Source organism: Pomacea canaliculata, linkage group LG12, assembly GCF_003073045.1.
Source record: "Pomacea canaliculata isolate SZHN2017 linkage group LG12, ASM307304v1, whole genome shotgun sequence".
NCBI classification, from domain to species: Eukaryota; Metazoa; Mollusca; class Gastropoda; order Architaenioglossa; family Ampullariidae; genus Pomacea; species Pomacea canaliculata.
Genome location: NC_037601.1, coordinates 19,752,335 through 19,779,810, shown reverse-complemented (window position 1 = coordinate 19,779,810; position 27,476 = coordinate 19,752,335). Strand labels below are relative to the sequence as shown.

Sequence of the window (27,476 nt, the reverse complement as noted above, 5' to 3'; positions counted from 1 at the left end):
TCAAGTTTGCATTATTTAATTCTGTATACATTGTACTTTTCAAATGCAAAAGGATGCAACTGTTCTACTCAAATACATCCCCTCATAGTATCTATATATGTACATTCATGATTATTAGATGGATGACATGGGTGATATTTTCAATGCAAGTATATATACATATCTATATGTACATCAACAAATATGTATATTTCAAAATGGATCTTCTTTCCCAGTTTTGGCAACTTTTCAGTCATACTTTGCACTCTCACAAAAATGACACATTTGCAGACTGCAGCTTTGCTCCAAGTAAGAAATACAATTTGCTGCTATTTGGAAAAAAAATCTAGCCTTATATCAAAAAGAAAAAATACTGACATCTGAACTAAAATTCATACCAGAAGATCAAAGCACTGAGCTGATAACACTCAAATGTGCTTAAAAACTTTGTAATCTTTATCATCAGCCACCCATCTCTCAAGGTGATGAAGTAAAGCCATAATGCTTTAGATTAATTCCACTGAAGAAAGATGTATTCAACCATACACTGTGAAAAACACTTTAACTATTCTAAACAAATCTGAAGTAAATATGTTCTTCCTGCTAATGCATATCAACTAACAGACACAGCCACTTTAAAAAAATAAAAAGCGTTTAAAAATCATTTGACATCTTTTTTCATTAGCTAAAAGAAAAGATTAATATAAACATTCATTGACAGTATCTCTTAAATTAAATAACTTTTTCAATTAAGAAACTTTTGTCACCTTGCCAGAAGACCAAAAAAAAAAAAACAACAAAAAACGAAAAACAAGTCAAGGCAATAAAAATTGTACAAATTCAGAATCTGTGAAGATAGCTGATTTTATTCCTGTTTGGTCCCTTTGTGGACAAAATTGCTCAATAACTGCAGCAGCACAACCAATTTACACAAAAGACTAAAGCATAATTCTGGGAAAAGAACATTTGAGTACACTGAACTTCAATGAGGATGACATAAGGGCTAAAAGATAATCCAACTTCTTTAGTATTCTAAACAATGGAGTCAAAGCTTCGGATAAGGCAATATACAACTTGTTTGGCAGTTACTGACAAAGATAATGCCAAAATGAGCAAGAAAAATGTCTAAATTGAATAAGTAGGCAATTGTGATGACAAACCCGAATGAACATGAGGAGTTGAATAGTATTACTACATACCTGTTTAAAGTACTGAAATGCAGAATGCAAAATATCTTAGTAGCTTTTCTTAAAAACAACTACAAAATCAAAAAAGCCAGATTGCAATAGCACAATAGACTATCTCTGTAGACAGCTGTTTTTGCACAATTTGCCATGGTGAAGTTTTCATTTGATTTAAAATTTCTAATAGCTCTGACAGATCTCCATCTCGAGTGCTACTGTTTGCCAAATATTTCAACATTTAGTGATGTATGAAAAACTCATGTTCAAATATAATCACAAAAAATATGGAAGCAACTATCCCATGCACACACTTTCAGCCTAGAAAAATACTGCTCAAATTTTAGGCAGTCAATATAATGAGTGAAAATAAGATTACCTTAATTCACGTCTCTTCCCTCTTATTTTCTCATGCATACTTGCATGCATATATACAATTTTTTTTTTTTTTTTTTGACAATGTCAGTGGGTTTTGGGAGGTGGGTAGAGGGAGGAAGTTTGAAAGGAAAAAAAAATAGCTTGAGCATGAGAACAATGTTCTCATACCCCAGACTCCCAATTTTTCTCGATTTCCTCTTCTGTATTCTGATAGCAATCTGTGGCACAGATGGTAAGCCATATAGGATGAAGAGCAGGCACCTGTGGCCCTTTGCTGTTGAATTGCCAGCATTTCTCTCTCACACGTTGTATGCAGTGACAAAGCATTTCTCTCTCACATGTATGTAGTAACAAAGCATCTCTCACATGTTGTTGTATGTATCACAGTAGTAACAAAGCTGCCTTCCCTTCACTAGTGACTCTTCCTAATTAGCTGCCATGTCACACAGCTGGGAACCTCACCTAGTGTAGCCCTACAGCTATTTTTAAAAAGGCCAAAGATCATGAAAAAACTTTGTAAATGTCAAAAAATTTAAGTTTCCTGATCATTCCAGATATTCACATCACCCGTGACATATTAAAAATATTATCTTTAGTAATGCACCTAGTGAGTTTGCAAACAGAGAACACATGCTCAAGTTACTGTTTGCTCAAGCTATTAAATTTTGTTCTCTTAATCATCTGGCACTTGGATCCTTCACCATTCATTGAAATGGACAAATTCTATGCCTAACTGCAATCTGGCAATGATTAGATCACATATCACCCCCAGCTACAGCCTCAGCATAAGCATTTTGAAATATGAGCCCCTTTCCCTCAAAAAAAAATCTTTACTCCAGCACTCCTGGTGCATACTATAAAGACCATACAGGGGAAACAAATCAAGATGTTATAAAAGATCGCACATCTGTAACCTTCAAAATTCTAGACCATTCAAGAATAGCAATTGTACATGCAAATTGACCATTTAATTGAAGTAAAAAATATTGTGCAAGCAGAGGCATGCCAAAATACATTCTCATTCTATTTAAGACAATAAATTTTTATTTTAATGACTTTTACATAACTTAAATGTGTTAAAGAAGAGAGAGAAAAAAACCAGGGACAGAAACAAACAAAATTTAGACAAAATCATTAAATCAGTCCTGTTTCTCAGCAAATGCTCTAACTCAATGACATTTTATGTGGTGCAAGTCCTGGGCGATTGTGACCAAGTCATTTAGACTTTTTTTTATTATTGGTAGAGACATGCAGATGAAACTAGTTAATAAAAGGACATGAAAAAGATTAAATTTCTCGCAGAAGCCACAAAATGAAGTGTCTGTGAAACAAAACTGACATGCAGTATAAAAACCATGACTTGTTTTTAAAAACCCATAAGAACAGATGTAACGACAAATTTCACCATATGAATGAAAAGTTTTGTATTAACATTTATAACTCATTCACAGGGAAAAAAATGCCCATTTTTGCTGTTCTTGTTCCCTTATTTTCAAGAGTTATCAGTAAGTGATAATCTACGACAAATATGGAAATATTTAAATTACTATTACACTTCTCATTTCCTTCCCAATGTCTGTTTCCTGTAGCTGCATGTCAAATGTTGCCATATTGGATAGCTGGGTGGTAGCATCCGAACTGAAAGGTGCGCTGGTTTGATACCGAAGTAGCGCAGCAAACCCCCTCACCCTCCCCCATCAACCAGAAATAGGTACCTGACTCCACAGAGGGTTGGGGAAGAGGGAGAGGTGATGGGCACTGCCCTAAAGTAAAGCTGGCCCCAATAATAGTGAGGTCTTTAACACCTCATCTCCCCAAGCAACCTGAAAAGGTATGGGGACCTTGACCTTACCTTACATTTAATTACCTAAAGAATCTTGGAGCTCCTTTTTGTCTAAATCTTATCACAAGAATATTAAGACACATAAGCAAAATGCATATTTCTTGTAAAAAGTTTAAAAAGAAAAACAACATTGAAAAAATATCCATTTCAAATCCCCATTAATGGAGGAAATGGTGTCGAAAACTGCACAAATGTGATGTCTCTTTGCCTAACTGGCTAGAGGGGGTAGAGCTCTGTGGTATTTTTGTCTTATAGGATGCCTTCCTTGTGATTGTTTCTGATGGGCCTGCCGTCGCGTGTTTGGAATGTGTTGCCTCTTCTGTTTAATTGCCTTTGGTTCCTTTTCAACAAGCATATTTCACAATGAGCGTAGTTCTGTGGGCTTTATGTCTGCTTGACCTTTGTTGATTAGTTCACTTTTGCATGTGCTGGGGCTCATTAGTCGTTCCAGGGCGATCGATGCCATCCGTTGGATGTGCTATTAGGAACTACATTTGCTATGCATGGTTTGTTTGATATTTGGGTTGCAGTTTGTGGTTCATGTTGTATGTGGATGCTGCCCTTTGGCAAGGATACAATACACAAGCTGCTAAACACTTATGTGATTTTGTTTTGTCACCACCTTATTTTGACGTCACACCAACTTTTATCATTTGTGAAGCGCCTTGTGCTTGTCCAACGGGAAGGATAAGGTGCTATACAAGAGAACTGTTATTATTAACTAGCATGTCTACATGTTTAACTGAGACGTTTACTTTTCCTGAACAGAAGCATACCTCTCCTGTCTGCAACTTTATGTTTTTGTTCTTAAAGCTGTGAAGATCTGAAAACTGCTTGTCAAATGAAAAGAAAACTAGTCCTTTTTACTATTTCAAAAATATTACCAAAAAAACTCAACCTATTTTACCTCTAGCTCAAGGTTTACTAAAGCTATCAACATGCTCAGCACTTGTTTCAAAGTGTGGCAGTCTAATAAACTGATTTTCCATAAAAAGCAATTAAGTGGTAAAACACTCCTCCAAATATGTAGAAGAATGAAAAATATTAATTAGTACCACCACTGTTCTGAGGCATTCTGCCCAGCAGAATGGATGTGGTGAAAGTACCAGTGTCTGAGGTGCACATACAAACCAGTTTCATGTGTGGTACAGAGTACTTTCCCCAGCTGACCCACCTGTTTAATGGGTATGACCCACCTTGACATCTGTTGAATGGTTATCTTTCTTTCACAAGACTGGGTAAGGAAAGACAACCAGGCAAAACATTGTGGATCACCTGGTACAAAAATGCTGGCTCCAAGAAAAGAGTGGCCTCACTCACCTCCTCCCTCAAAAAAAGACATTAGGAAGCTACTTTAAACTTAACCTTATAACCAAAGTGTAAAAATACAGCATAAACAGAAAAACAGGCTTGTCAGAAAAGAATCCAACCTTTGCGATGCTTCACAATACCTGCACCCAACACAGGCGAATCATGCACAGTGCCAAATGAAAAACATACATACCACATAAAATATTTGTCCCGTGACAAAATGAAGCTTTTTCACATGTTGAACTTACTCAAGCTGCACATTATAAAAGCAGTTCTTTCCTATCTGCTATAAAAATGAATGGATAGTAGCTATTACTCAGAAACAAAAAAAAAGCAGCTTCCTACCAAATTTAAAATATATAAGACTGATAGCAGCTAACATACACTGTTGAAGCTAAAATGTCAAAACAACCTATAAAGAAAAAAGTGTAGTCCAACAATTAACAACAAAAAAAACAAAAAACAACAAATAAATAAAAATGTGCTAAAGTAACTGTTTTATTTTTTTTTTAGCTGTGAAAAAAGTGACTTGAAAATTGGGTAGGAAAACAAAAGGGGGGGGGGGGGTGGGGGCAGAGACTGTACAATTTTTATTGCATCAGGAAACATGACTTAGGTTTCTAACATTTAAGCTAGAACAATATTCAATACTTCATGCAAGTTACTAAGCAGATGTAACAGTGCCTGAAAGACCAGTCTTCTTTTAAAAGGAAAGGGCAGACCGGAACTGTCTGAGCTATTCCACATTCTGATAAAACAAACAATAAAGTTTCTAATCTAAGCTAAACAAAAATATTACATATACTTAGGTTAAAATAAAACTCGGAAAGGTTCTCTGTGCAAAGCCATCGCCTTGAGATGATGCAACCTAAACAACACATAAAAACTCTCTGCAATGGTCATACCAATGATTGATTACCTCACATCATCATGCTCTGGGGCATACAGTTTAATTTTTAAACACTTTTACAGAAATCTGTCTTTCCCAGAATCTTTCCTACACAGACTGCTTTACCCTATCACAATGGTCCTGTGCAACCATTAACATTACTGCACACATTTGCACCACAGGCTACTGGCCAGCTGGTTGCACAGAAATGAGATCATAAGATGAAATGCAAGAGAAGACTGCTTCACTGCTTTCAAATGGAAACACATCAATGCTAAAACTGCACAAAGGCTTTAAAGAAATCATCTGCTTTACAGACAGCTGATCCAAATGCAGTTAAAACACGTTTCTCTCTTTATTTTTTCCCTATATCACATTCTCAAATACTCTTTAGGTGAGGAGAATTACATGATTTAAAATTGTTTGCTACTCCAGCTTAACACTGCATGCAAAACAGGTGAAAGATAAATTATTTAAACTTAAAATAACATTTAGGATTTTAGTACCCTTTTCTATTAAAAAAAAAAAACATGCTGGAATTTTTTTCTAGTAATTTGCTGGAAGTGCAGAGCCATCTGATGTCCAGGGTGACACATGCATCTCTTAGGATGCAATGCTCTTGGCTTCCAGCTCCTGCCTATCTAGACTGACATCCTGAAGTCGTCTAATAAAGGGGTGTCCAGGAACACATGCCTGCTTGGCAGGACTTTCAAGGGATTCTTCATCGTGATCTACCTCTAGAGACCTCTTGTGAGAGGTGACCATCTTGGAATCACCCATGCGTATCATTGTGTTGATTGCACGTAAGTCCTGCAAAGGAAGTCAATGTAAGGAGACCTCTTCATGGACAAGCACAGATGACTAGGCTCTTCTAAGCCCTAACTGAAGGAAAGATGGGCACCACCCTCACAAAGTATGAGAACAATACAGCTCAAGTTGCTCTTCATGCTCTAAACCTCTAAATGTTCACAACCTAGATCTAGTAACAAAGGTTATTCTAGGATTTCAAGAACAATGGCCTATCAAAACAAACATTTTCACTGCTTCTCATAAATATTTATTTGACATAAATTAAAATACAGTCCAAATTACTTTACCAAAGATTGATCACACAATATTTAATCCAGCAAGCAATTATGCACACAAAAAAAAAAGTCAAACAAGTATCTACCTTTAAACATGCTTTAGACAGTGTCAACAACCAGAAATAGATAATACTGAAATATTTTATAGCAAGACTTTTAAAATGCAATTTATTCTCAAACACTACATTTTCTGTAATATGTGCACCTATTAAAAAAAAACAAACTCTTAACTTTAAAGAACACATATACAGAGTCTCCTCACTTTTTCCTTCAACACGACAGTTAAGATGGATAAAAATCAACAAGAAAGGCTACATGGGATTTATGAAAAATAAGAAGATCCACTCACCTTAGCAGGTGATTTATTGATGCAGAAAGACATGCCTTTTGGAGTTGTTTTTGGGATGGTAGTTCTGTGAGGAGAGATATACACCTCATGGTTATTGGACACCCGCCTTGCTGAACCAGAATGTGAACGCATTTGAGGCAACGGAGATAGTTTGGGCTGATCCTGTGAAAAATATGCATAACAATGATGTGCCTGATAAATGTGCCAAAGTCCTGTACACAAAGTAAAAACATTTTCTAAATGTGATATTTTAATTTTTGCAGCTTCTAGAACGTAATATTATTATTTAAACACATAAAATCATTCACAATACCATACAAAAAAACGAAAAGAGCCATATGCAGTGTAAGGGACCTTACCCCTGATTGGTTCTGTGCTGAGAATTTCAATGCAAACTTCCTCATTCTATCTGTAAAAACCTGAAAAAGAAAATTCCTCTTGTAAAATGGAACTAAACTGAAGTATATCTGGCTACCACTATTTTTTTCAACAAACATGATTATGCAAATCTAATCTATAAAATCTAGCATTTTTAAAAAAATTACTATGCCTTCTTTGTCTTAAGATTCCTTCACTGATATCTTATAAATCCAGAAAAAGGGTCTATAAAAACCTCTGTAGAAATACGATTTGGGTTAAAGGTTACTAGATATATCTAACTCTAAACCTTATCCTAATCCTGACTTTGTAACTTCATCTACTTTATTAGTCCTAAGAATATCCAAGTTTTGGTTTGTATATCACTGTGTCATGTTCCCAAAATCATTTCAGCACACTGACCAAAGACAATCATACCTCGATAAAATAAAATAGCACTACTTGAACAATGGCAATATAAAACTGACTGTATTATAAAACTGTATAAGGTCGCCTCTCTCCTCCGTATTAAAGTCAAAGGCACCACCTGATCCACCAAGTCTTGTAGGAGTGGGTGGCTGACTGTTAGGCTGAGGAACAGGAAGTGTTGACGAGGATCGCATGTATGTCAGTGTCTCTGTTCTTCCTGTTTTAACAACCATTTCTGACACTAAGCCTCAAGCAGAGTTTACTGAAATGTCCTTGTGTATGAACTAGTATAATTTGCAATAATCCAAACTCATTATTATCCTACAGCATGAACCATGGTCAAGAAAGAAGACAGCAAAATGAAAAAAAAAATGCTTTCACACGTTACCCATTAGAAATTTCTCCCCCATCCCTTAAACCACCCTCAACATCTTAAGGTGCTGATCAAAAAAAAAGACCGTAAGCATGCAGAATACCACAACTGCTATGAACATGTTGTGAGCAGCTGCCATGAACAAGTCACAAAGGTTGCCGTGAAACAACAGCAAAGAGCTGCCACGAACATGTCACAACAACAATAGCAAAGAGCTGCCACAAACATGTCACAACGATTATCATGAAATAGCAACAAACTGCAATACACGTCACAGACAATGGTTACCACGAACAAATAACACTCACTGCGTTCCCGATCACCCCTACTGTCATCTCTCTCCACAGGAGAGGAGGAGCGACTGGTGGCACTCCCACTGCCATTGCTGCTGCCAGATGTATGGCGCCTGCGTCCATTTAGCAGCACACTTCTGTATACCTATGCATTAGGTCAGGCACAATAACACAGCTGCAGCTTTCAACAGAAGTGGAAACATCTATAAGCCCTACAAACATCTTAAAACTATTTCTTTGCATCTGCATTTTTTTAATATGCTGTTTGAATGTTCAGCTAAACCATCACTTTATACCTTTTGAATTCTTTTTGTATTTTGTTGTTTATGTTTATTCCTTGAGGAGCATAGGGCCAAGGTTTTGTGTTTAAAGCTCTCATTATCTTGGTATAGGTCTGTTTCAAATGAATTACAATTATTAAATACCTCTTTATCTAAAAAAAAATCATAGGTAATTGAATTTATTTGATGTGAGCTACTGACATCTGACAAAAAAAAAAGAAAAAAAAAGAGGTAATAAGTGATTTCTGTTAAAATATAACACTCATTTTTTTAATATACCCAATTTTTTATCAATTTAAATAGACTTCCTACTTTACCAACTTTATTACATAGCAATTAAATGAGATCTTGACATTCCTGCAGAGACAGAGTAAATGTATCTGTTCTAAACAGAAATCTGTTTATGAAATTACAAAGAGTTAAAATCAATGCCTATCAGAAAGTTTCTGAAAATCACATTACTGCTACTAATCAGCATTTCAGTACAAACACCTGTGCGCACATATTCACACATCCTGTGGAATCATATTTCTATTGACAGATTTTACAGCTGCTTCAGTGACATCACTGGCAGTCAAATAAGACTAATTTAAAATAATTAAATGCAAAAATCTAAAAGTCGCAGCCAATTTCAGGAATCAAACCATATAATCACTCATTAATGTAAATAAATGCATGTCATGAATTATCATCTAAAGAAAACATACATGACTCTGTGCCTGAGGCTGGAATCTGTAGCATTTCATGATGTCCTGGAAGTTCAGTGGCCGCTCTGTAACCTTCGCCATTATGTAGACAGAACACATCAAAATCTGATCCAGATGACGATCACATGCGAGGTCAGTGCATTTTGTCAGGGCATATTCAAAGCACGTCCACATCTTGCTCCGCAAGTCTTCATCATGCACTTGAAGGTGATCACACAATTCCCGCAACCTCACACTTGCCAAGTGATAGACCTAATAGAAACAAAAAAGGTGGTCCACATTTTTTCAAAAACAAATGAGAAAAAAATTTGAAAAAATTCTAAGACAAAAAATTCATCTAGAAAGGACTGGCCATCCACAAATTCAAAACAATTACAGAGAGTGACATTACACATAGAAAGATGATGTTTTCTTAGGTGGGGAAACAATTTGGGTGGGAATATTTGTTCCAAATGCAGAAATCTACTTTAAATAAAAATCAAACAGACAAAACTACAAGCCCTGTTAAAAAATTTTTTAAAATAACATTTTGGTTTATAACTACATAATTTTCATTCTAGCTTTTAACATTTCTAAATAAAACTTGAGCAAGAAAGTAATGAATGAATGACCTTCTTTGCTGTAATATATTTTTGTCAGCTGCCATGTGACCATTCTTATAAAAGTGTATGTAAACAATAGCTTACTTTTCTGAAAAAAAGGGCAAGTGAGCCAGTCTTCTTTGGTTTGACAGACTTTTTAGGAGAATGTGTTACTGTAATGGCATTGCCATGCACAATCAGAATCTGAAATGAACCAGATGAAATGAGAACCCAACTAGCTTCATGCACTTCTTAACAAGATGATGTTTCCTTCTCTCACAGTAACTTAATTAAGCATGTAACAGCTTAATTGCACTCTGATCAAGTTATATAAAAAAAAAATGCTATATTAACACCAGTAAAATAAGTGACATGCAAAACTTCTTAACAGAAAATGAGATGAATACTCAAATCAGTATCTTAACTTGTTCAAAGCAGTCATCAGTAAATGAAGATGTTTTTTCATGCAAATGATGTTTCAGCAAATGACTGATGAACATCACACAAAATTCTTAATAATAACAAGGTGGCCTAAAGGAAAGCAACTTTGTAAATTTCAGTAGAAAAACTATTTTGTTTGCAGCATTTTTTATTTCCCTTTAATCAATGGTTGGATGATTTGGATAAGAAGTGCTTCCTCTAAATCTGTTTAGAACGAGTTGATAACAATAAATGGCATTTGTTTTGAGTTTAAAAATATATATAAATTTTCACTCACCTGTCTGCCATCATTGGTGTAAGCCATGAGAGTCTGAGGTGTATTCCCACTTGCCTGCTGCTGAGCAGATGCACTGCGAGTGCTTGCAGCAACAGTATCTGCCACACCACTGTTCAACTGCTGGAGAAGAACAGGCTCACCTCCACTTATTCCTGAGGCACTAACAGTAACTGGTGCAAAAAGGCGTCGCTTTGCACTCCCAGGCTGAGGAGAGCTAAATATATCAGCAGCTGATGGGCCAGTTGGTGAGCTAAGTGGGTCGGTTGCTAAAGATAACAAAAAGGCAAAAAAAAAAATATGTTTACAATTTAAAAAAATAACCACAAGAAAAAAACCAGGGCAAAGCATTCCCCTAAGGCCTAAATTACCTGCAATATCTAATCCTATTTTTCTTGATATCTTCTTTATGCAGCAAGCTTTTTATAGTTTGAATATCTAATCATTTAGAGAGTTAACATGACATTTTTTACAAGAAATAGCTGAACTGTAGAGCGGAGTTAAGTTATTTCTGATGATTAATGAACCATTATCCAAACAAAATTTTAAAGAATTTGAAAGCATTTTTTCTACTGACTTCAAGCAAACTACTCACGTCTTGGAAGAATGGAACGTCCAGAAAGTGGCCTTCCTGGTTTGACTTCAGTCACCAGACTTCGAACTCGAGGATGTTGAGCTGGGGAGGTGGTCACTGCTGTTACCTTTGCTTCTGGTGGAATGGTTGATGGCGTTACCTGATAACGATAATATTCACATCACAATAATTTGTGTGAACCTGTTGTCATGTTCCCATGGACACTAGTTAAAAGAACGCTCAGCATACACACTGTTTGACAATAGAAATTCTGAAGAACACAAATATGCATTCCAATACCAATGTTACCTTTAAATAAAGACAGTGATCAGTTCTGAAGTACTTACATCTTCACACGTTGGGACAGATGAACTTTCTCTAATAGCCTCCCATAACGGGGACTCATTTTTCCAGGCATAACATTCAAGAATGCTTTCTTCAATCTGTAAGTAACCACATCTAGGTGTCAAGCAAATCTGTGCACACATTACCTGATGACAAATGCTCACATAATTTCTTTCTAGAATTCTCAGCAACTTAAAATTTACATGTGATGTCTGTGCCTGTAAACTTAAAAGTCACAGATAATTTTATTTCTCATCCTAAACATGATGCTACTTTTAAGTAATGCTCTTCATGTATAATGCATTTGTGTGCCTAACATTTATATAACTTCACACAAAAGTACACCGATACATGGGCCCTTACGTGCACACACAAAACCTAATTTTCCCTATTCTTTCTCCCCCCCCCACATCACCAGATGGGAGCACAAAGAACCAGATAGACCATGTCATCATCAACCGAAAATGGAGGAGCTCACTTCAAGATGTTAGAGCCTACAGAGGAGCAGACGTTGCCAGTGACCACACTCTTGTGATAGCCACAGTTTCCCTGAAGCTACGTCGATCACGAGGAAAACAGGCACGTCAGCAGAGAGTGGACTCTGGCAAACTGAAAAATCCAGTCATAGAAAGGGCCTTTGCTATGGAAGTAAAGAACAGGTTCCAAGCACTAGGAGACCAACAAGAGATGACCTTAGACGACTTCAATCGAGTCTTACAGGAATCAGGAGAGAAAATACTGGGCTTCCAACGGAAAAAGAAAGAACAGTGGATCAGAGAAGAGACATGGAAGAAGATAGAAGAGAGAAAGTCAGCCAAACAAAGAATCAACAGCACCAGATCTGAACGCCTGAAAGAACAACTCAGACAAAGATATGCAAAACTAAACAAAGAGGTAAAGAGGATGGCAAGAACCGACAAAAGAGACCACATAGAGAAACTGGCAGATGAAGCAGAAAATGCAGCAAGTAAAAATGACCTGAAGACACTGTACAAGATAAACAAAACAGCTCAACAACGGGTTTAAGAACAGTGATGTGCCAGTGAAAGACGTGAACGTAATGTCATCGAGGAGAGGCAGGAAAACTACAGCGCTGGAAGGAACATTTTGAGTCGGTTCTGAACAGACCAGATCCCCCTCAGCTTGCAGACATCAGCCAGCAGCTATAGACCTTGACATCTGCACAGACCCACCAAGCCTGGAAGAAGTGACAGCAGCAGTCAAGACAATGAAGAGCGGCAAAGCACCAGGGGCAGATGGAATAACAGCAGAGATGTTGAAAGCAGATATAAATGTGACAGCTCCCAAGCTGACTGAAATCTTCAAGCAAGTTTGGGAATCAGGGCAGCTCCCTGTTGCTTGGAAGACAGGGCTCATCTTCAAGTTACCCAAGAAAGGAGATCTTGGAGACTGCAATAATTGGAGGGGCATAACACTTCTTTCCCTCACCAGCAAGGTCTTCAGCAAGATTGTTTTGTCAAGACTGACGGCAACTCTTGAGAAAGACCTCCGACCACAGCAAGCAGGATTTCGCCCTGGGCGATCCTGCTCCGAACACATCTTCATTCTGCGACAGATTCTGGAGCAGAGCAACGAATGGAACACACCGCTGTACATCAATTTCATCGACCTGGAGAAGGCTTTTGACAGCATCCACCGCGAGTCCTTATGGAAGATCCTGAGGCATTACGGAGTCCCTGCAAAACTTGTTCAGGTCATTGCAATGCTGTACAGCGATTTCAAATCCCAGGTTGTCTGTGACACGGAGCTCACAGACCCCTTCAACGTCAGTACCGGGGTGAAGCAGGGCTGCATTCTGTCGCCGTTCCTCTTCATCCTGGCCATGGACTGGATCATGAAGACTTCCACCGACAGTGAGAGGAGAGGGATCAGATGGACCATGACTATGACAGCAACAACAACGCTGGAAGACTTGGACTTTGCTGATGACATTGCCCTGCTGTCACACCGCCACCAAGACATGCATGAAAAAACAAAGGCCTTCTCAGAAACAGCTGGAAACCTTGGCTTGAAGGTCAGCACAAAGAAAACGAAAAGTATGAGAGTGAACGCCAGAGTCCAAGACGGCATCAAACTAAATGGAGAAGAGATTGAGGAAGTTGACAGTTTCACCTATCTTGGGTCCAAAATGTCAAACACAGGGGATGCGGAGGTGGAGATTCGAGCCCGACTGGCGAAAGCCAGCCAGGCCTTCGCCTCACTCAGGAGCACATGGAAGGCAAAAAACATCAGCCAGAAGATCAAACTGAGAATCTTCAAGTCAAATGTGATCAGCACCCTCCTTTACGGATCAGAATCTTGGAAGATGACCAAAACCATCAGTAACAAGCTTGACGTCTTCCAAAACAGATGCCTCAGGCGCATACTTAACATCTTTTGGCCAAATACCATCAGCAACGAAGAACTCCACCGAAAGAACTGAAACCGAGTCCATCACCACGCAAGTTCAACGAAGGCGTTGGCGATGGATTGGACATGTGCTCCGCCAGCAGACAGCAGACCTTTCCAGAGTCGCCCTACGATGGACTCCAGACGGCCGAAGAAAACGAGGCCGCCCAAAGGAAACTTGGAGAAGAACAGTGGAAAGGGAGATGAAAGGAAAGGGCTGGACATGGGGTCACCTAGAGCGGGTTTCAGCCGATCGACATCGGTGGCGGACTCTGGTTGAGGCCTTATGTGCAACCTGATGCACGAAGAGGAATAGATAGATAGATAGATTTCTCCCCCCCCCCCACATGCGTGCATCTACATCTGTCCCCATTCACCATGCCACTCCACAATTCTTTACTTTACAGTTTGTTATTTCACAACCTAAGAGATCAATTTGATAATTAAACAGAAACAAATCAAGCCGTACATGATTTAAGTATTTCACGACATCTCGCGACAGACCCTCCTCTGCTCTAATGATGATCTCAATCACTTTATAGAAATAGTAGGGACTGAGGTCAAAAATGTCCACAATCCAGGGAAACATTCTGCAACAGACATGTTATTTTCTTCAGCTATTAAACAACACATGCCGCTGCCCAAGAACAATTTTGTTCCTTACGTGAAGTACTGATGGAAGACCCCTCCACCCTCAATCACTTTTTTTTGAGGATCAACTCTGGTCAAGAGTTTTGAAAATGCTGGTATTGTTAAAACACTGAACAAGAAGTCACTGGAAACCAAACTTTACCTGATCTGCTGCACAAATGTACTAAAAAGCATTGTGCTTAATTATCTTATTACTGATGTCACTATAATACAGATATGTATGCAATGTATAAAGCATGTACAATCGAACTTCTGTATGTTGACCTTCCGTAAGTCAAATTCCCCCTAACTCGAATTTTAAACATCAATTGGTTGTTTTCCCATTAAAGCAATACATATTCAACTTTTGTAGCTCGAATTAGCCTAGCCAAAAACTTCCACAACTCGAATAATTTTAAGCTGGTCAGCATGTTGAAACTATAATTATGTACCCCCCCCCCCCCCCCCCCCCCCTCCCCCCCCCCCCCCCCCCCGTGCTGGAGTGTCTTTAAAAGAATGACCAAAAAAAAAAAAGGTTCAAATTAAACATCCACAGTGAAAAAAAATGTTCTTTTCTCAATGAATTTTTTAACTCAAACCTTCTGTACTCTTATTTTTTTCATCAGTCCCCTGAAGCTTCAACTTATAGAAGTTCAGCTGTCTACAACATATAATACTAATAATAATCCTCTCCCTAGCACTAGCCAATCTTATCATCCTGAGGGGAGAAAGAAGTGTTAACTACATGCAATCCATGTCTCACCTCTGTGAATTGTAGGAGAAAATGACTATCTCCAGGCAGCAAGCAAAGAGGGACCGGTGAAAAAGATCATGGCCCAGAAGACCCTGCAGTTGAATGAAGTGTGAAGATGATGAGCATACTGAACAACCTATATCATTAGCATAATGCCAAACTATCACAGAGAGATCCTATTTCTGCTCATAAAAAATACCCCGCTCCTTATGCACATATATGCTGTACACACTGTTAGCAACATTAGTTACAAGAGATTGTAAGATTTAACTTTCACTTACGGTAAGATCAACCTTTTGTTCCTTTAGTGAGGACACAAGACGTTTTTTCTCCCCAGTGACAATGCTCTCCAGCATCTTGTAGTAGAGACTTTCTCCAAGCTGCAGCCTCTTTCGAGCGAAGTCAATGTGACCTGCAGGACAATTGTCTGATGGCTGCAACACAACACAACACCCTACTTGACTGTCTGTATGTTTATCTTACACTGTTGGTATTTTAAGCTGCAACACACCATCCTATTCGAATGTCTATATGCTCATCCTACACTGTTAGTATTCTAAGCTGCAACATATCATCTTACTCAACAGTCTACATAGTCCTCCTACAATGTTAGTATTTTAAGCTGCAGCACATCATCTTATTCGACTGTCTAAAATATTCATCCTACATTGTTAGTATTCTAAGCTGTGAAAAACATAAAATGACAAACCTGCACATAATATTTACAAAATATTTCTCCCATTTCTTTGACACGTGAAGTTATCTCCTGCAGTGGAGTTTTGCTACATTCTCTGAAACATTCCACAAAAACATATTTCAGTTCTGTTTCTCTTCCAGAGTTTGCTGTATATAATATCTCTCTGGTGATAAGTTAAGCATGCTCAAAGAATATTACAGGGCACATAATGCAAAATCAAGCAGCATAAAGTTCCACCTAAGATTATCAATCTTGGCATTTCATGTTGCTCACAATTTAAGTATAAGGATGTACTCTGATCAATCACAAATGGTAAGAATGTTCAGGCTTTAAACATTAAAACTTATCAAGTTTCAGACATAACAGTAGTAGCTATTCACAAAGGCTTACTTGAACTCTTCTAACAGATAGTCAGATGGGGAAGTTTTCCTTCCTGAAAGAAGTGCCTGGAGGCGGCTAACACTCTGTGTTGCTGTAGAAACTGGAGTCACATGGCAAGGGTCTTTGTCTTTCAGGTACCGACGGCCAGTGAGTGGGGTGGCTGGTGCCAGAGTACGGGTCTGATAAATAAGAAATTTTTTTTTGAACCAATAAGAAAATCCACAAAGTGCATGCTTAAATATATGAAGGTATATGCTAGCCTAGCATCAGCAGTTCATGTCCTCCCCTTCTGCACGGTCTTACGCTGTTCATGTCACACAGAACCATGCTTCCATCCCAGCACTGACATCAACTATTGCTCAACCAACAAACGAGCCATCTCTCCCAAGATCCATCAACTTCTTATAAATATAAGATTTGTCTCCCCTTCCCCACACCCTCTTCCTTTAAAAAATAGAATCTCGGCACATTTGTTGGAGTTTAAAACCTAATATCTTTTTTTGGACAAGACTAATAATTGACTTCATTTATAATTTTTAAAAAAAAAGCAAAACTACACTTGAGAACTCAAGAAAGTGATGCTGCCTACGATTGGCAGCGGGGCTAGCTAGGACAACATCAAGGCATGGCACTAGAAATGGAAGGCGTGAGAACGGGACACGGCCAAGAAAAGACTTTTCCGTCTGCAGCCAATACACTGAGGTCGTCTTATAACAACTACTTTCCCTGTGGTCGCACTTAGAAACCCACTTTGCCCAAGATCAAAAGATCAAAGAGGTGGAGGGAGGTAGGGGGAGAGAGAGAGCACTTGCCAAGGTCGATGTCACGTGCGAAGTTGGACTGGAAGTGCAGACGTCAGGCATCTGTGACGCGCGCTCGGAGGAAGGCACGCTGCCGTCGCCGCTTTTGAACCCAGGGGTCTTGGAGGGGCTGCCACCGGAGGGGATCGTAAAAGCCAGCACATAGAAGGAACCTTTTGAGCCTGTCCAAGAACCTTCGGACGGAGCATGACTGTAGCCGGGACTGGCCAAGTTCACGCGGGCGCACACGGACGTGAGGGGCTGTGTCGGTGGGTAGACAACCGCCGCTTGTCTGCGCCCTCGCACGTGCGACAGGTTCGCCTGCCCAACGACGTGCTGCACGTTTGACTGATGTGCCATGCACTCGATCATGACCAGCGTTAGGAGTAGGTTATGGAGAGGAGGGAGCAAGGGAAACGTCCAATATACAAGGGTCTCTGGCGCTGACTCCTAGCCTGCGTCAAGAGAACTCGACTCTTTCGCTCTTTCTTTCAAGGTTCGGTGTCATTATTGAAGGGTCTGCAATTGTCACGAGGTGACGTATCGCTGGCCAAACTACGCACTGAAGCACCCTCGAGACAACCTACATGTTTAGGCATCCAAAGAACTAGTCTGTCCTTACAGACCTCCAGCACAACAGACCGCTTATTATTACAATGACCATGAAATCCAAACTACCGCTGAAAAGTCTCGGTCACTTCAAAGGCAGTCACAATCGTACCAGAAATCTGTAACCTAAAGTAGTTCCAGGGAAGGTATCGGCCACTTGAGTTTTGTTTTCTTTTTTCTAACGCATCTCTTCACGACCAATCCAAGCCTGACCGACTTCTACGGGTTTCCCTACCCGACTCTCCCGCTGGAGCGGCGCGCCCGCAAAGTGGGTGAACAGCCACGCCAACGTCACACCTGACCCAGACACCGCAAGCGGCAAGGGAGCAAGGCTAGCGGGTCCTCCCCCTGCTCGCAGTCGCTGGTCTTGTCAACCACAACAGTAAGAGAGAGAGACTGACTCCCGCCGTCCAGCCACGCTCCCCCCTCCCCCAACCTTCCGTATCCCGCCTCCTCCAGTAGCCGACAAACCAATGAGGTTACTGTTTGTTGTCCCTCCCTCATTCCTCCCCCCTCCATGCACCCATCTCCGCGCTCGCGTCCCGATTGTTCTCCCCTGGCAAGTACGTGGCTCGGCGTTTATTCTCCGCTTTGTGTAGAAAGAGAACGAATTACTGTTATAAATGTGTACGCTTGCATTATAAATGTGTGCGCGTATGCGTGTTATGAGAGCGTTTGAGGGCGCTAGTGTGTGTGCGTGCGCGCGCCAACTAGTATGGTAAACAGCAACAAGGCCCGCGACACGATGTCGTTGTAACAAAGCGTCATGCATGGATGTCCTCCACATGTCACTCATATAACCCCGCTTCCCCGCCTCGCCAAACACTTTCAGTTTACAAAACAAAGCCAAAAGTTTCAGTCGCAAAGGAATCACCGTTGCGACAAAACCCGTACGATGACATCCGCATCTTGCCGGTCACCATCAAGTGCTCCGATTACAACGATACCCTCCCCCCTCGGCACTTTTTCACTTCTCCAGTGGTAGTCGGGGGAGAGGAGAGGGAAAGGGGTCGCACCCGGCTGCAAACCTAGCTGTTAACAATTTCAAGTTTTAGCGCCAACGCTTAACTCGTGTGGTTTGTGCGCCAATCAAAGGCAAGGCATCAGAGGAAGACAACGAACTGCGGGTAGGACGGCGTGAATTAACAAAGCTCTCTCAGCCATTGTGCTCGGGAAAGAAAGAAACGAGGCTGAAGAATTTTCTAAGCTCATATTTTTTTCCTGCAAATATTTTTTAAAAAAAACACCGACTCTGAAAATCCGTTCTTTCCCTTAACTTTTCCTTATACCTTCTGACACTCAAAACACCAGTGCACACAACAAACGCTTTAAAATACCACCATATCTATGAGGGAAGAGCTAATAAACTCTTTCTGCAAGTGAGGACTACACTGTTAAGTAACAAATTAGCCTAGCCAATCTTCTCTGCAGCGTATGGCAAACCAAGGTGCTATCGTAGACAATATCTTAGTGATGACAACCACTAGACACAATCTCCCCCACCCCAATACACCCCCTTAGTTCCTTGTGCGTGAGTACGCATGCGTATGTGTGAGAAAGCATGAGAACGTAGGCCAGGTTGAGAGTGGGTCCATGCAATACAAAGGACACGTAAGAGATGTGTAGGCAGCTCCTGTGTTCTGAGGGGCTATTCAGTCGGTAGAGGAAATGTATTATTTTGATTTCACTTTCTAGTATTTCTTACTTGCACACAAGATTCTGAATGTCTGCTGAAACCAGTTCTTTCGTTCTGTTAAGCTAAAATCCAAATTAAACAGGGTGAATGTGTGTGTGTGCACGCATGACTGCTGGTTGGTCGGGGGCAGCATTGTTAGAAACTGCCCTTCAGCAAGGAAATAGATTGCAACCTAGTGGTAACTAAAAACTCCCATCAGGCTAAATTTCTACATTCTATGTGGGTGACATGGCTTTTCTTCTAGTCTCCTCAGTCCCATGCTAGCGAGCATGTCCTTCTACAGTTACCATTCATGTAACGCCTGACCTGGTTCACTTCTGCTAGCCAATGCTTCAAGCTCCACACACCCATCTTTGTTCCCCCACCTTTTATTTATTATGCTACCATTTTTCAGCATTTTTCTGCTGCTGTCTAATGTACCAACAGCTTACCTCCTCAACATGTTGCTTCAATGACCGCTTTAGCTGCATCTGCTGTGACAGCTCTGCCCCCGTTTTTGCACCTGGCGTGCCTATCTCTTCCTCTGCATCTTCTCCCAGAAAAATACGTTCATCAAAATCCCCTTTATTTAGAACATATTCTTCGTAGGCAGTGTTGATGAATTTCCTGTGCAGAAAGAAAAGTTATGAGAGAAAAAAATGCTATTTCACCCTCAGCTGTACCTAACTGCTCCTTGATGGAGCAGAAGAGAATGACCAAAAAAAGTATACTAAAATGACTGAGGAGAAAATAAAAGCCTGGCATGTGCAAGAAATAAATCAGAAAATAATTTGTAAAGCTAAAAGTATTCCCTTCTTTCTTGCTTGCTTTTTTTCTTTACAACAGTTAGAGAGCATCCCAGATGTCAAAAAAAAAAATAAATGATGAGATGCTCCCAATATCCTTTATTTAAATGAAACAAAAATTACTGAGAGTGGCATTTCCTAGGAAACTCACTTTTGTCAGAAAACTATAAAAATATGCCTTTAATTTCCACTTTATAAACTTGACTGCGTGGACTTAAAAAAAGTCAGGAAGTGTAATATAAAAGCAAACAAAAGCTAATCCCCATTCTCTAGTGTCCATGCATTAAAATATGCTTAGGTCTGCATATGCATATGATATAACTGATGGTATTACGCATGTGTTATTCAAGTGAGTACCATTAGTTGCACTCTTAAGGGGAAAAGGGAACATTTTGTGAAATCTGACCATGCTACATACTTACACATTGTATTCAAAATTTCCTATTTCCAAGATCGAAGAAAGAGTGTCTATCTTGCCTTTCAGTACCTAATTTTGCAAAAGAAAAAAAAAAAAAGACTGAAAATCAAAAATCATTTAAAGAGCAATACAAACTTTTTTCCATCACAAATGAAAACATGTTCACCCAAGGAATCATAAAAACAAAATGAATAAAAATGTCATAAGAATGAGAATGAAATGAAAATCTTAATAAAGAGAGTATAAGTTATTTTTATTTTTAGATAAAACAATCTTTCAGACTATCACATACTGACGTTCCCAACAGTCTTAGTTTTTCTTGGTGCTCTGCTCTTCTTACCTAAAGCAACAAAAGCTTTATTTTTCTTGTTTTCCTTGCTGCTGCATTGAAAACATCAGTGTCTTGCTATACATGCCACCAAGCTAATTTATTTGAGGCATTTAGACAGCATACTCACTTTTACAACAGAACTTTAAAGGAGGAAAAAAGCTGTGGGGATTACAACAAAAGATATATAAAGATAATCCACCAATAGTTTTTTACAGCAATCAAGATCGACCTAGATTTTCAAAGGATGTATTAGAAGAAGAGATACAAATAATGTTCATAAATCCTAAGAAACAGTTTCTGACTAATCACCAACTTAAGTTTGCACTTTCACATCAATGTTTCCAATCTACGAATCTAAGGACAGCTGCATGGCCACTCTTGATCTTAATTGTTAACTACTAATGCCATTATTTTACATGAAATGACATTGTGGGTAATATCACAGGGCTAGGTTGCATCTGTGCTTCCATCTCCCTGTCCATGCAAGTAAATACAAGTTCAAAAGACTTGCCAGTTCTTGGAAATGTAAAGACATGTTCACCTACAGAGTGGAGATACAAACCTCCGTGTAATACAACCTTTCCCATTTACACATTAAGCCTTAGTGCATTTTATAAACAATCCAATCCAAATGGCCTTTTAAAAGAAACCATGACAAGTATGACCATCGAGCTGTTCTTTGTTGTTATCAAACTAAATATCTTTATCTTTTATAAAAACGCCATTCAGATTGTTCATAAGTAGGAGGGAACAAAGTATAGCTATATATTTCTGGTGCAAAAGTGCTAACCACACATTAATGTTGCTGAGCTGTACACAGCACACAGTGCACTCAAAACTATGAATAAAATATAAATAGTCCATGATTCTTGCTATTAACACCAGCAATATGTCAGCACTTTCATTCCAAAGGACCAAGAAAGATCATGGTTGCATGCATACACAAAATTTAAATCAAATCAACAATTTTATATTTTTTACCCATAGGAAATAAATTAAAAATTCATCGCCTAAGCCTACTGGTACACTGGTTTTCATTTCACACCACTAAAGTGGACCTAATGAGTTCTCTTTTGTTATTTTGTGCACCCAAGCTGTTTACCATGTACTTTTTAATAAATTAATGCTGCATAACATAAAGAAGTAGCTATCCTCTTTGAACATGGTGAGGGCTGTATAATTTGTATGCCAACATGAGAAGCATTTCTGATGGTTAATGCTTTGTCGGCTCCCTGAAATCATCTGCATGTTTTATGCATGAGCAAACAGATCTATAATTAAGAGAGCGGAAAAGGTTTACTGTTTTTAAAAAAATGTTAAGCCCCCCTTCCCAACTTCAGACACCCTCTGAAGCTTTTCTGATTCCCTGAACATGAAACAGACATTAGATAATGGAATGTGAACGACCTCAGTCTTTGTTTCAAGCACTAGAAAACATAATCTGGCCAACATGATAGTAGTCATTCATATTCTAGTACAAAGTGCTTTTCACTGTTAGTGAATCACTAGGTAGAATTTCTGATTCTGGAACTTCTTTCACCCTTCTTCTTTACTAATACCTTCTTAAAAGTTGATTTAAAAACAAGAAAAATTGTCTGACAATGTAAAAGAATATGTCTACATAGCTATTGTCTGTACGTGTATGTGTGTGTGCACACATGCAAGAGAAATCAAGACAGATTGAGTGTAGTGTGCATGTATGCAGTTATCTGGAGCATTTGAAATAAATCTCACAGGCAAAACAAAAAAGCATCTAGATATATCAGTGTGATGTTTGTTATCACAGGTACCTTGTGAAGAAAACATATTGACAACAATGACTGAAACTGTCCATGACCTGCCAACTATCAACAAACAACACGGATGATATGCCCAATGTAGTTGTTAGCATCAGGGGTAGGTGACTTCAAAGGAAAGGCTGGTTTTTTAGTTTTAATGTTGAGCGAATTCAAATTTCACTTTGCATAATAAGTTCAGTAAGTGAATGGCATTTGTTGCACTCATTTGTTGTCCATTCCATTATCACCAGGTTTGTTGTTAAGTCACCTGGTGTGGGTTTTGGGTATTTTACTGGCCCACTACATAGTTTAGAATTTTGAGACCAGCCTGCAAAATGAAAACTTTGCCCACCCCTGCACTACAATATAAAGACTGGGGAATGGTAAACTACCAAATCTAGTTTTCTGGGGATCTGGATATATAAATTGATAGAGGAGTGTAATGTGTACTGAGTTTAAGAATTCAGTACTCTACCAAACACACTGTGAAGCCTCTGAGCTATTAAGAATTTTAGAGAATACATACAAATCAGGATACAACATTTTTTACCAAGTTATTAGATAATATCTATATTAAAAGGAAGCGGGGTGTATATTTTATAATATCATATCTTTGCATTTACAATCTGACCAATAAAACAGTAAAAATATACATTAGTACTTATAAATATCTCACAAGTATGCATCCCATAAAGACACAAGCCAACATGCATGGTTCCCCACTCCCTTTCTCCTCTTCCCCATCACACACACACACACAGAGAAAAGTACCTACTTGTTGAAACACCAACACATGCATGTTACCACCAGTGCACAGTACAACTTTGCAGCTAAGCCCTATCAGAAATCAGAAACATCAAAGTGTTCACAAGTAATAAAATTTCTCACCTTCTTCTCAAACAAGCGCTTAATGTGAGGTTTCCACCAGTGTTCTTTGATAGTTTTGGCCTCCACAACCAGTCCCTCATGCTTTTGGCAAAGTAATTCCACAAGACATGGGGCTTCAGTTGGTGGCTTCCAGTCCCGACTGTGGAAGTTCTCTGGTAAACCTGTCCAGTAAATGTTAAAAAAAGATTATGTCAGTCAACTATATTGTCAGTTCTGCCAGTATTGTCAGTAGATGAAGCTAATAATAGTATAATACTGTTATGCTGCACTGGCTAAGAAATACTGATTGATAAGCCTCCAGTACCAGTAATTGCAAGGGAAAATATGTGGGAGTATCTAAGTAAACATGAAAGAAAATACAGTGTTTCTGAAGACACCCATCAGCACTTTGAAGAACAAAATCACACAAGGCCATCACAGTATCAGAACTGTGAAAGTAATGCAATGCATAATACTTCACTGACATTCACCATAAAAAAAAAGTTAACTATGATTTTAAAAAAGCCAAATTTAAACTAACCAGCAAAATCTGGCTTGAGAAGATCCTTGCGGCCTCCAAGGAGAGCATTTGCAAAAAACCAGTCCACACAGCAAAGAAGTAGGTGATATGAATTGACCAAGTCATCACTTATAGCAGGAAAGTTTCCTGTAAACAAATACCAGAACTACACAAATAACTGGAGGAGCAGTAGGTATTTAGCAGCAACTTTTTGTCACATACAATCTCTCTCTCTCGCTCTATTATGTAAGCAGAGTTTCAAAGCTGTGCTTGCTTATTTAAAGTTTTTATTTGGGTTTTTCTTTCACCAGTATTTTTTGTCAGCAAATGCTGCCTAAATTTCTAAAGACTATTGTTGTATACAAATATTGTAAGACCAATTGGAAATTACCAGTATTCTTGTGACATGTACAGATCATTATCACCTGCTTTGCATCATCTAAAGAAACAACGCTTTCACAAACAGAACATAGTGTCAGGACTGAAAGTGATATTTGCATACCACAAGACCAGAGAATATTTAGCCTCCATTATCAAAGTTATTCAAAAACAGTTTCAATAAAATGCCCAGACTATTGATAAAAACTCTTGAAAGTCTACTCCTTTCCCAGAAGCTGCTGTCTTATTGGGTTAAGGGGAGTATTAAAATGCCTTTTCTGTACCTTTCACTTGCACAAACATGGTCCAGGCAAAGCTGAAGACATCATTAACAGAGCAAGGTAGGCGCCTGCAACAAAAGATACTTCTAAAATCTTGGCATTAGTATTTTGTACTCTCACTTCCTTGATGCAGTTTCTATTTTTACAATATGTGGAAGTCTATCACATCCCTGCCAAGGCTTACTAACAGCTGACTCCTAAACGGTACATGTGCCTGAGCCTTTAAAACTCCCACCACCACCACCAAAGAAGAAAAAAATTAGCGGTTCCTTGTTGTTGTTGACTAAAAAAAGAAGCGACCAGTCTTGACATTAAAATTTATTTTAATCATTTACCCTGATTTTACTATTTTGGAAATTGTTAAGTAAAAATTTCTTGTTTACTTGAACCATTTCAAATAATTTTAGCCTATTATACATTTAGTCTTTATGACTACTTCCATTATCGGGAAAAATTACTGTTATTTGCAAAACAATGTTCTCTCTATCATTAATAGGCCTACCTCTGTTTTCTACTTCGTTGCTGCCTTGGGGTATCTGCAACTGTGTCTTGAAATATGTCCAAGAAGATTGGCTCATATTTTTTAAATATGACTGTGGACACTGCAAAATTCCTCTCAAGTCTATCGACTTTATCACGGAAGTCTTGACTAAGGTTTGCCATGTCTGACCATTTGCGCATTTTGCTGAAAAACTGAATGAGGCTGAAAGAAGAGAAAAATATGGCTAAGTAGTTGAAAAATTTGAAAAATGTATGCAAGTGCACCAGCACAAGATTATCTCAACCATCTTATGTAACAGTTCCAATAATTTTTAATTTATAAAAAAGTAATTCGAATGATATACATCTAAAACTGCTAAACTAATCAAATGTTTACACTTTACAGTATGAAAGAGAAAAGGCAGGTAACTCAGATTTTAAAGACAAAATGTTAAAGCTCATTTATTGTGATGCAGTCAAGTGTTCTTGACAATTAGTAGGGCAAGCAGAGCTCATTCATGTCACTGACAGTGTCAGTAGTATTCTGGATGCTTTGAACAGCTGCATATCCAAACTAACAAGTTATTAGGTGGGAGAGGGGAGCATTGTCAATATTAGTCACTAAGAAACTAACTTGCAGACATCTAGTCATATGAAACTAGTTCTGGATGAGAGAGGACAACTGGACTTCATTTCCGAGCAAATCAAAACAAATGTTTATGGCGTCTCTTACTTCTAGGCTTGATTAAACCTTTTTTTTTTTTTTTTTTGGCATTACCGGTTGCTTGCAAGAACTACCAGAATAAGAGATGTTACTCACATATTCTTCCTGCCTTCTCATGTGTAATGTCTTTTCACGATACCACATTACGAACCAAAATAATACCAGAAATAGGAGATCCACTGTTTGTTTACACGAGATCGAATTTCAACATGGCACATCACTTTAATCGAGGTTTTCTACGAATTTACTTTTATCTCTAAGCCAACTTTTTTCCTCAAAACTATCAAATCACCTACAAAGCCAGGAGGAACCGAAGTTAGGGGAAGGGGTGGAAAAGTGACAGGTAAATCTACCTGAACTTGGCCGAGCGAAGCAAACGTGTGAGAGAAACACAGTTGCCCTCCGATGTTCCCCTGCCTACAGTCGGCACCACACTCCGTCGACAGGCTTCGTACAGAGCGCAGGCTAACCAGTGAAGCTGATCCCCCTGTAATCAAAGCAAGGCATTCTCATATCATCCCTCACAAGTGCCATGCACAGGCATATTCTGTACAAAAAGCTTGACACCCAAATCGGACACAAACAGCGGGGCTATTTAACTCAAATATGGCCGCGTCCATGGCGAATGAGGAAGCACGAACAAACCTCCAGCGTGAAGTTCGTCTGAATCCTGTGGTAATTCTGCAGGGCTTCTTCCTTAGCATTTTTATCCATATTCAAGTCCATGCATAATTCTTCAAATCGCTGCAGGACACTCTCCTCTCCCTCCTCCGACAACCCCATTTTGAAGCGAATGAAAACAGCAGAGAGTCAGTCCAGCGCTGCGCCCAATGGCCGCCACATTTACTACGCGGGCCTCGTGCAGGGGAGCGCGTGCCCGCCACCCGCTGGCGCTCGCTGAACGCGGTCGTGCGAATGGCGGGAAAACTAGGGACATGACTGATCGAGACGACCTTTTCGCTCCCAAACAGAAAAGCATCGGCTGTTAATGACAACACGCCACGATCTTCCCTCCTTTCAACCTGCTCACGCCCACTGTACTTAACAATGGAAGTCTAATGAACAGATTTTCTTAGTTTCTAGTGAGTCAAGGACGTGATGTTAATTTGTTCAGCTTGATGAAAGAAAGAAAAAAATTGGATGGGTTATTTATTTATGGTGGAGTGTTAAGCTCAGACTTGTATACATGTCCGTGGTGTATAACTGTCAACGTTGCACATTTGTTTACATTCACCGCAGAAACGTTATTTTTGTGTGCTGGCTAGACC

The 27,476-nt window shown here is 39.1% G+C and overlaps 1 protein-coding gene across 1 annotated transcript; it reads right to left on the bottom strand.

Annotated features, from left to right (window-relative positions):
* Positions 1-27,080, bottom strand: LOC112576730 (retinoblastoma-like protein 2). Its single transcript, XM_025259401.1, has 23 exons — positions 26,854-27,080; positions 26,562-26,695; positions 25,507-25,707; positions 25,008-25,072; positions 24,367-24,492; positions 23,847-24,007; positions 20,854-20,918; positions 20,078-20,252; positions 16,551-16,720; positions 16,173-16,254; positions 15,745-15,897; positions 15,473-15,555; positions 14,549-14,669; positions 11,673-11,768; positions 11,347-11,485; positions 10,755-11,020; positions 10,142-10,240; positions 9,456-9,707; positions 8,483-8,612; positions 7,861-8,018; positions 7,375-7,434; positions 7,016-7,177; positions 1-6,391 (listed from the first exon to the last, which is right to left on the bottom strand). Exons 1-23 carry the CDS (start codon positions 26,989-26,991, stop codon positions 6,185-6,187), a joined length of 3,243 nt encoding a protein of 1,080 aa, XP_025115186.1. The 5' UTR covers positions 26,992-27,080; the 3' UTR covers positions 1-6,184.
* Positions 27,081-27,476: the final 396 nt, after the last annotated feature.

Bases quoted from the DNA above. Each gene is read 5' to 3' on its own strand.
- LOC112576730 (XM_025259401.1), bottom strand. From the start codon at position 26,991: ATGGGGTTGTCGGAGGAGGGAGAGGAGAGTGTCCTGCAGCGATTTGAA. The intron at 8,613-9,455 runs GTATGTTTTCTT...CCTAATGCATAG, and splicing joins AGCCTCAGGCACAGAGTCAT to GTATACAGAAGTGTGCTGCT. The intron at 8,019-8,482 runs GTGAGTGTTATT...TTGTTAAAACAG, and splicing joins TAGGGGTGATCGGGAACGCA to GAAGAACAGAGACACTGACA.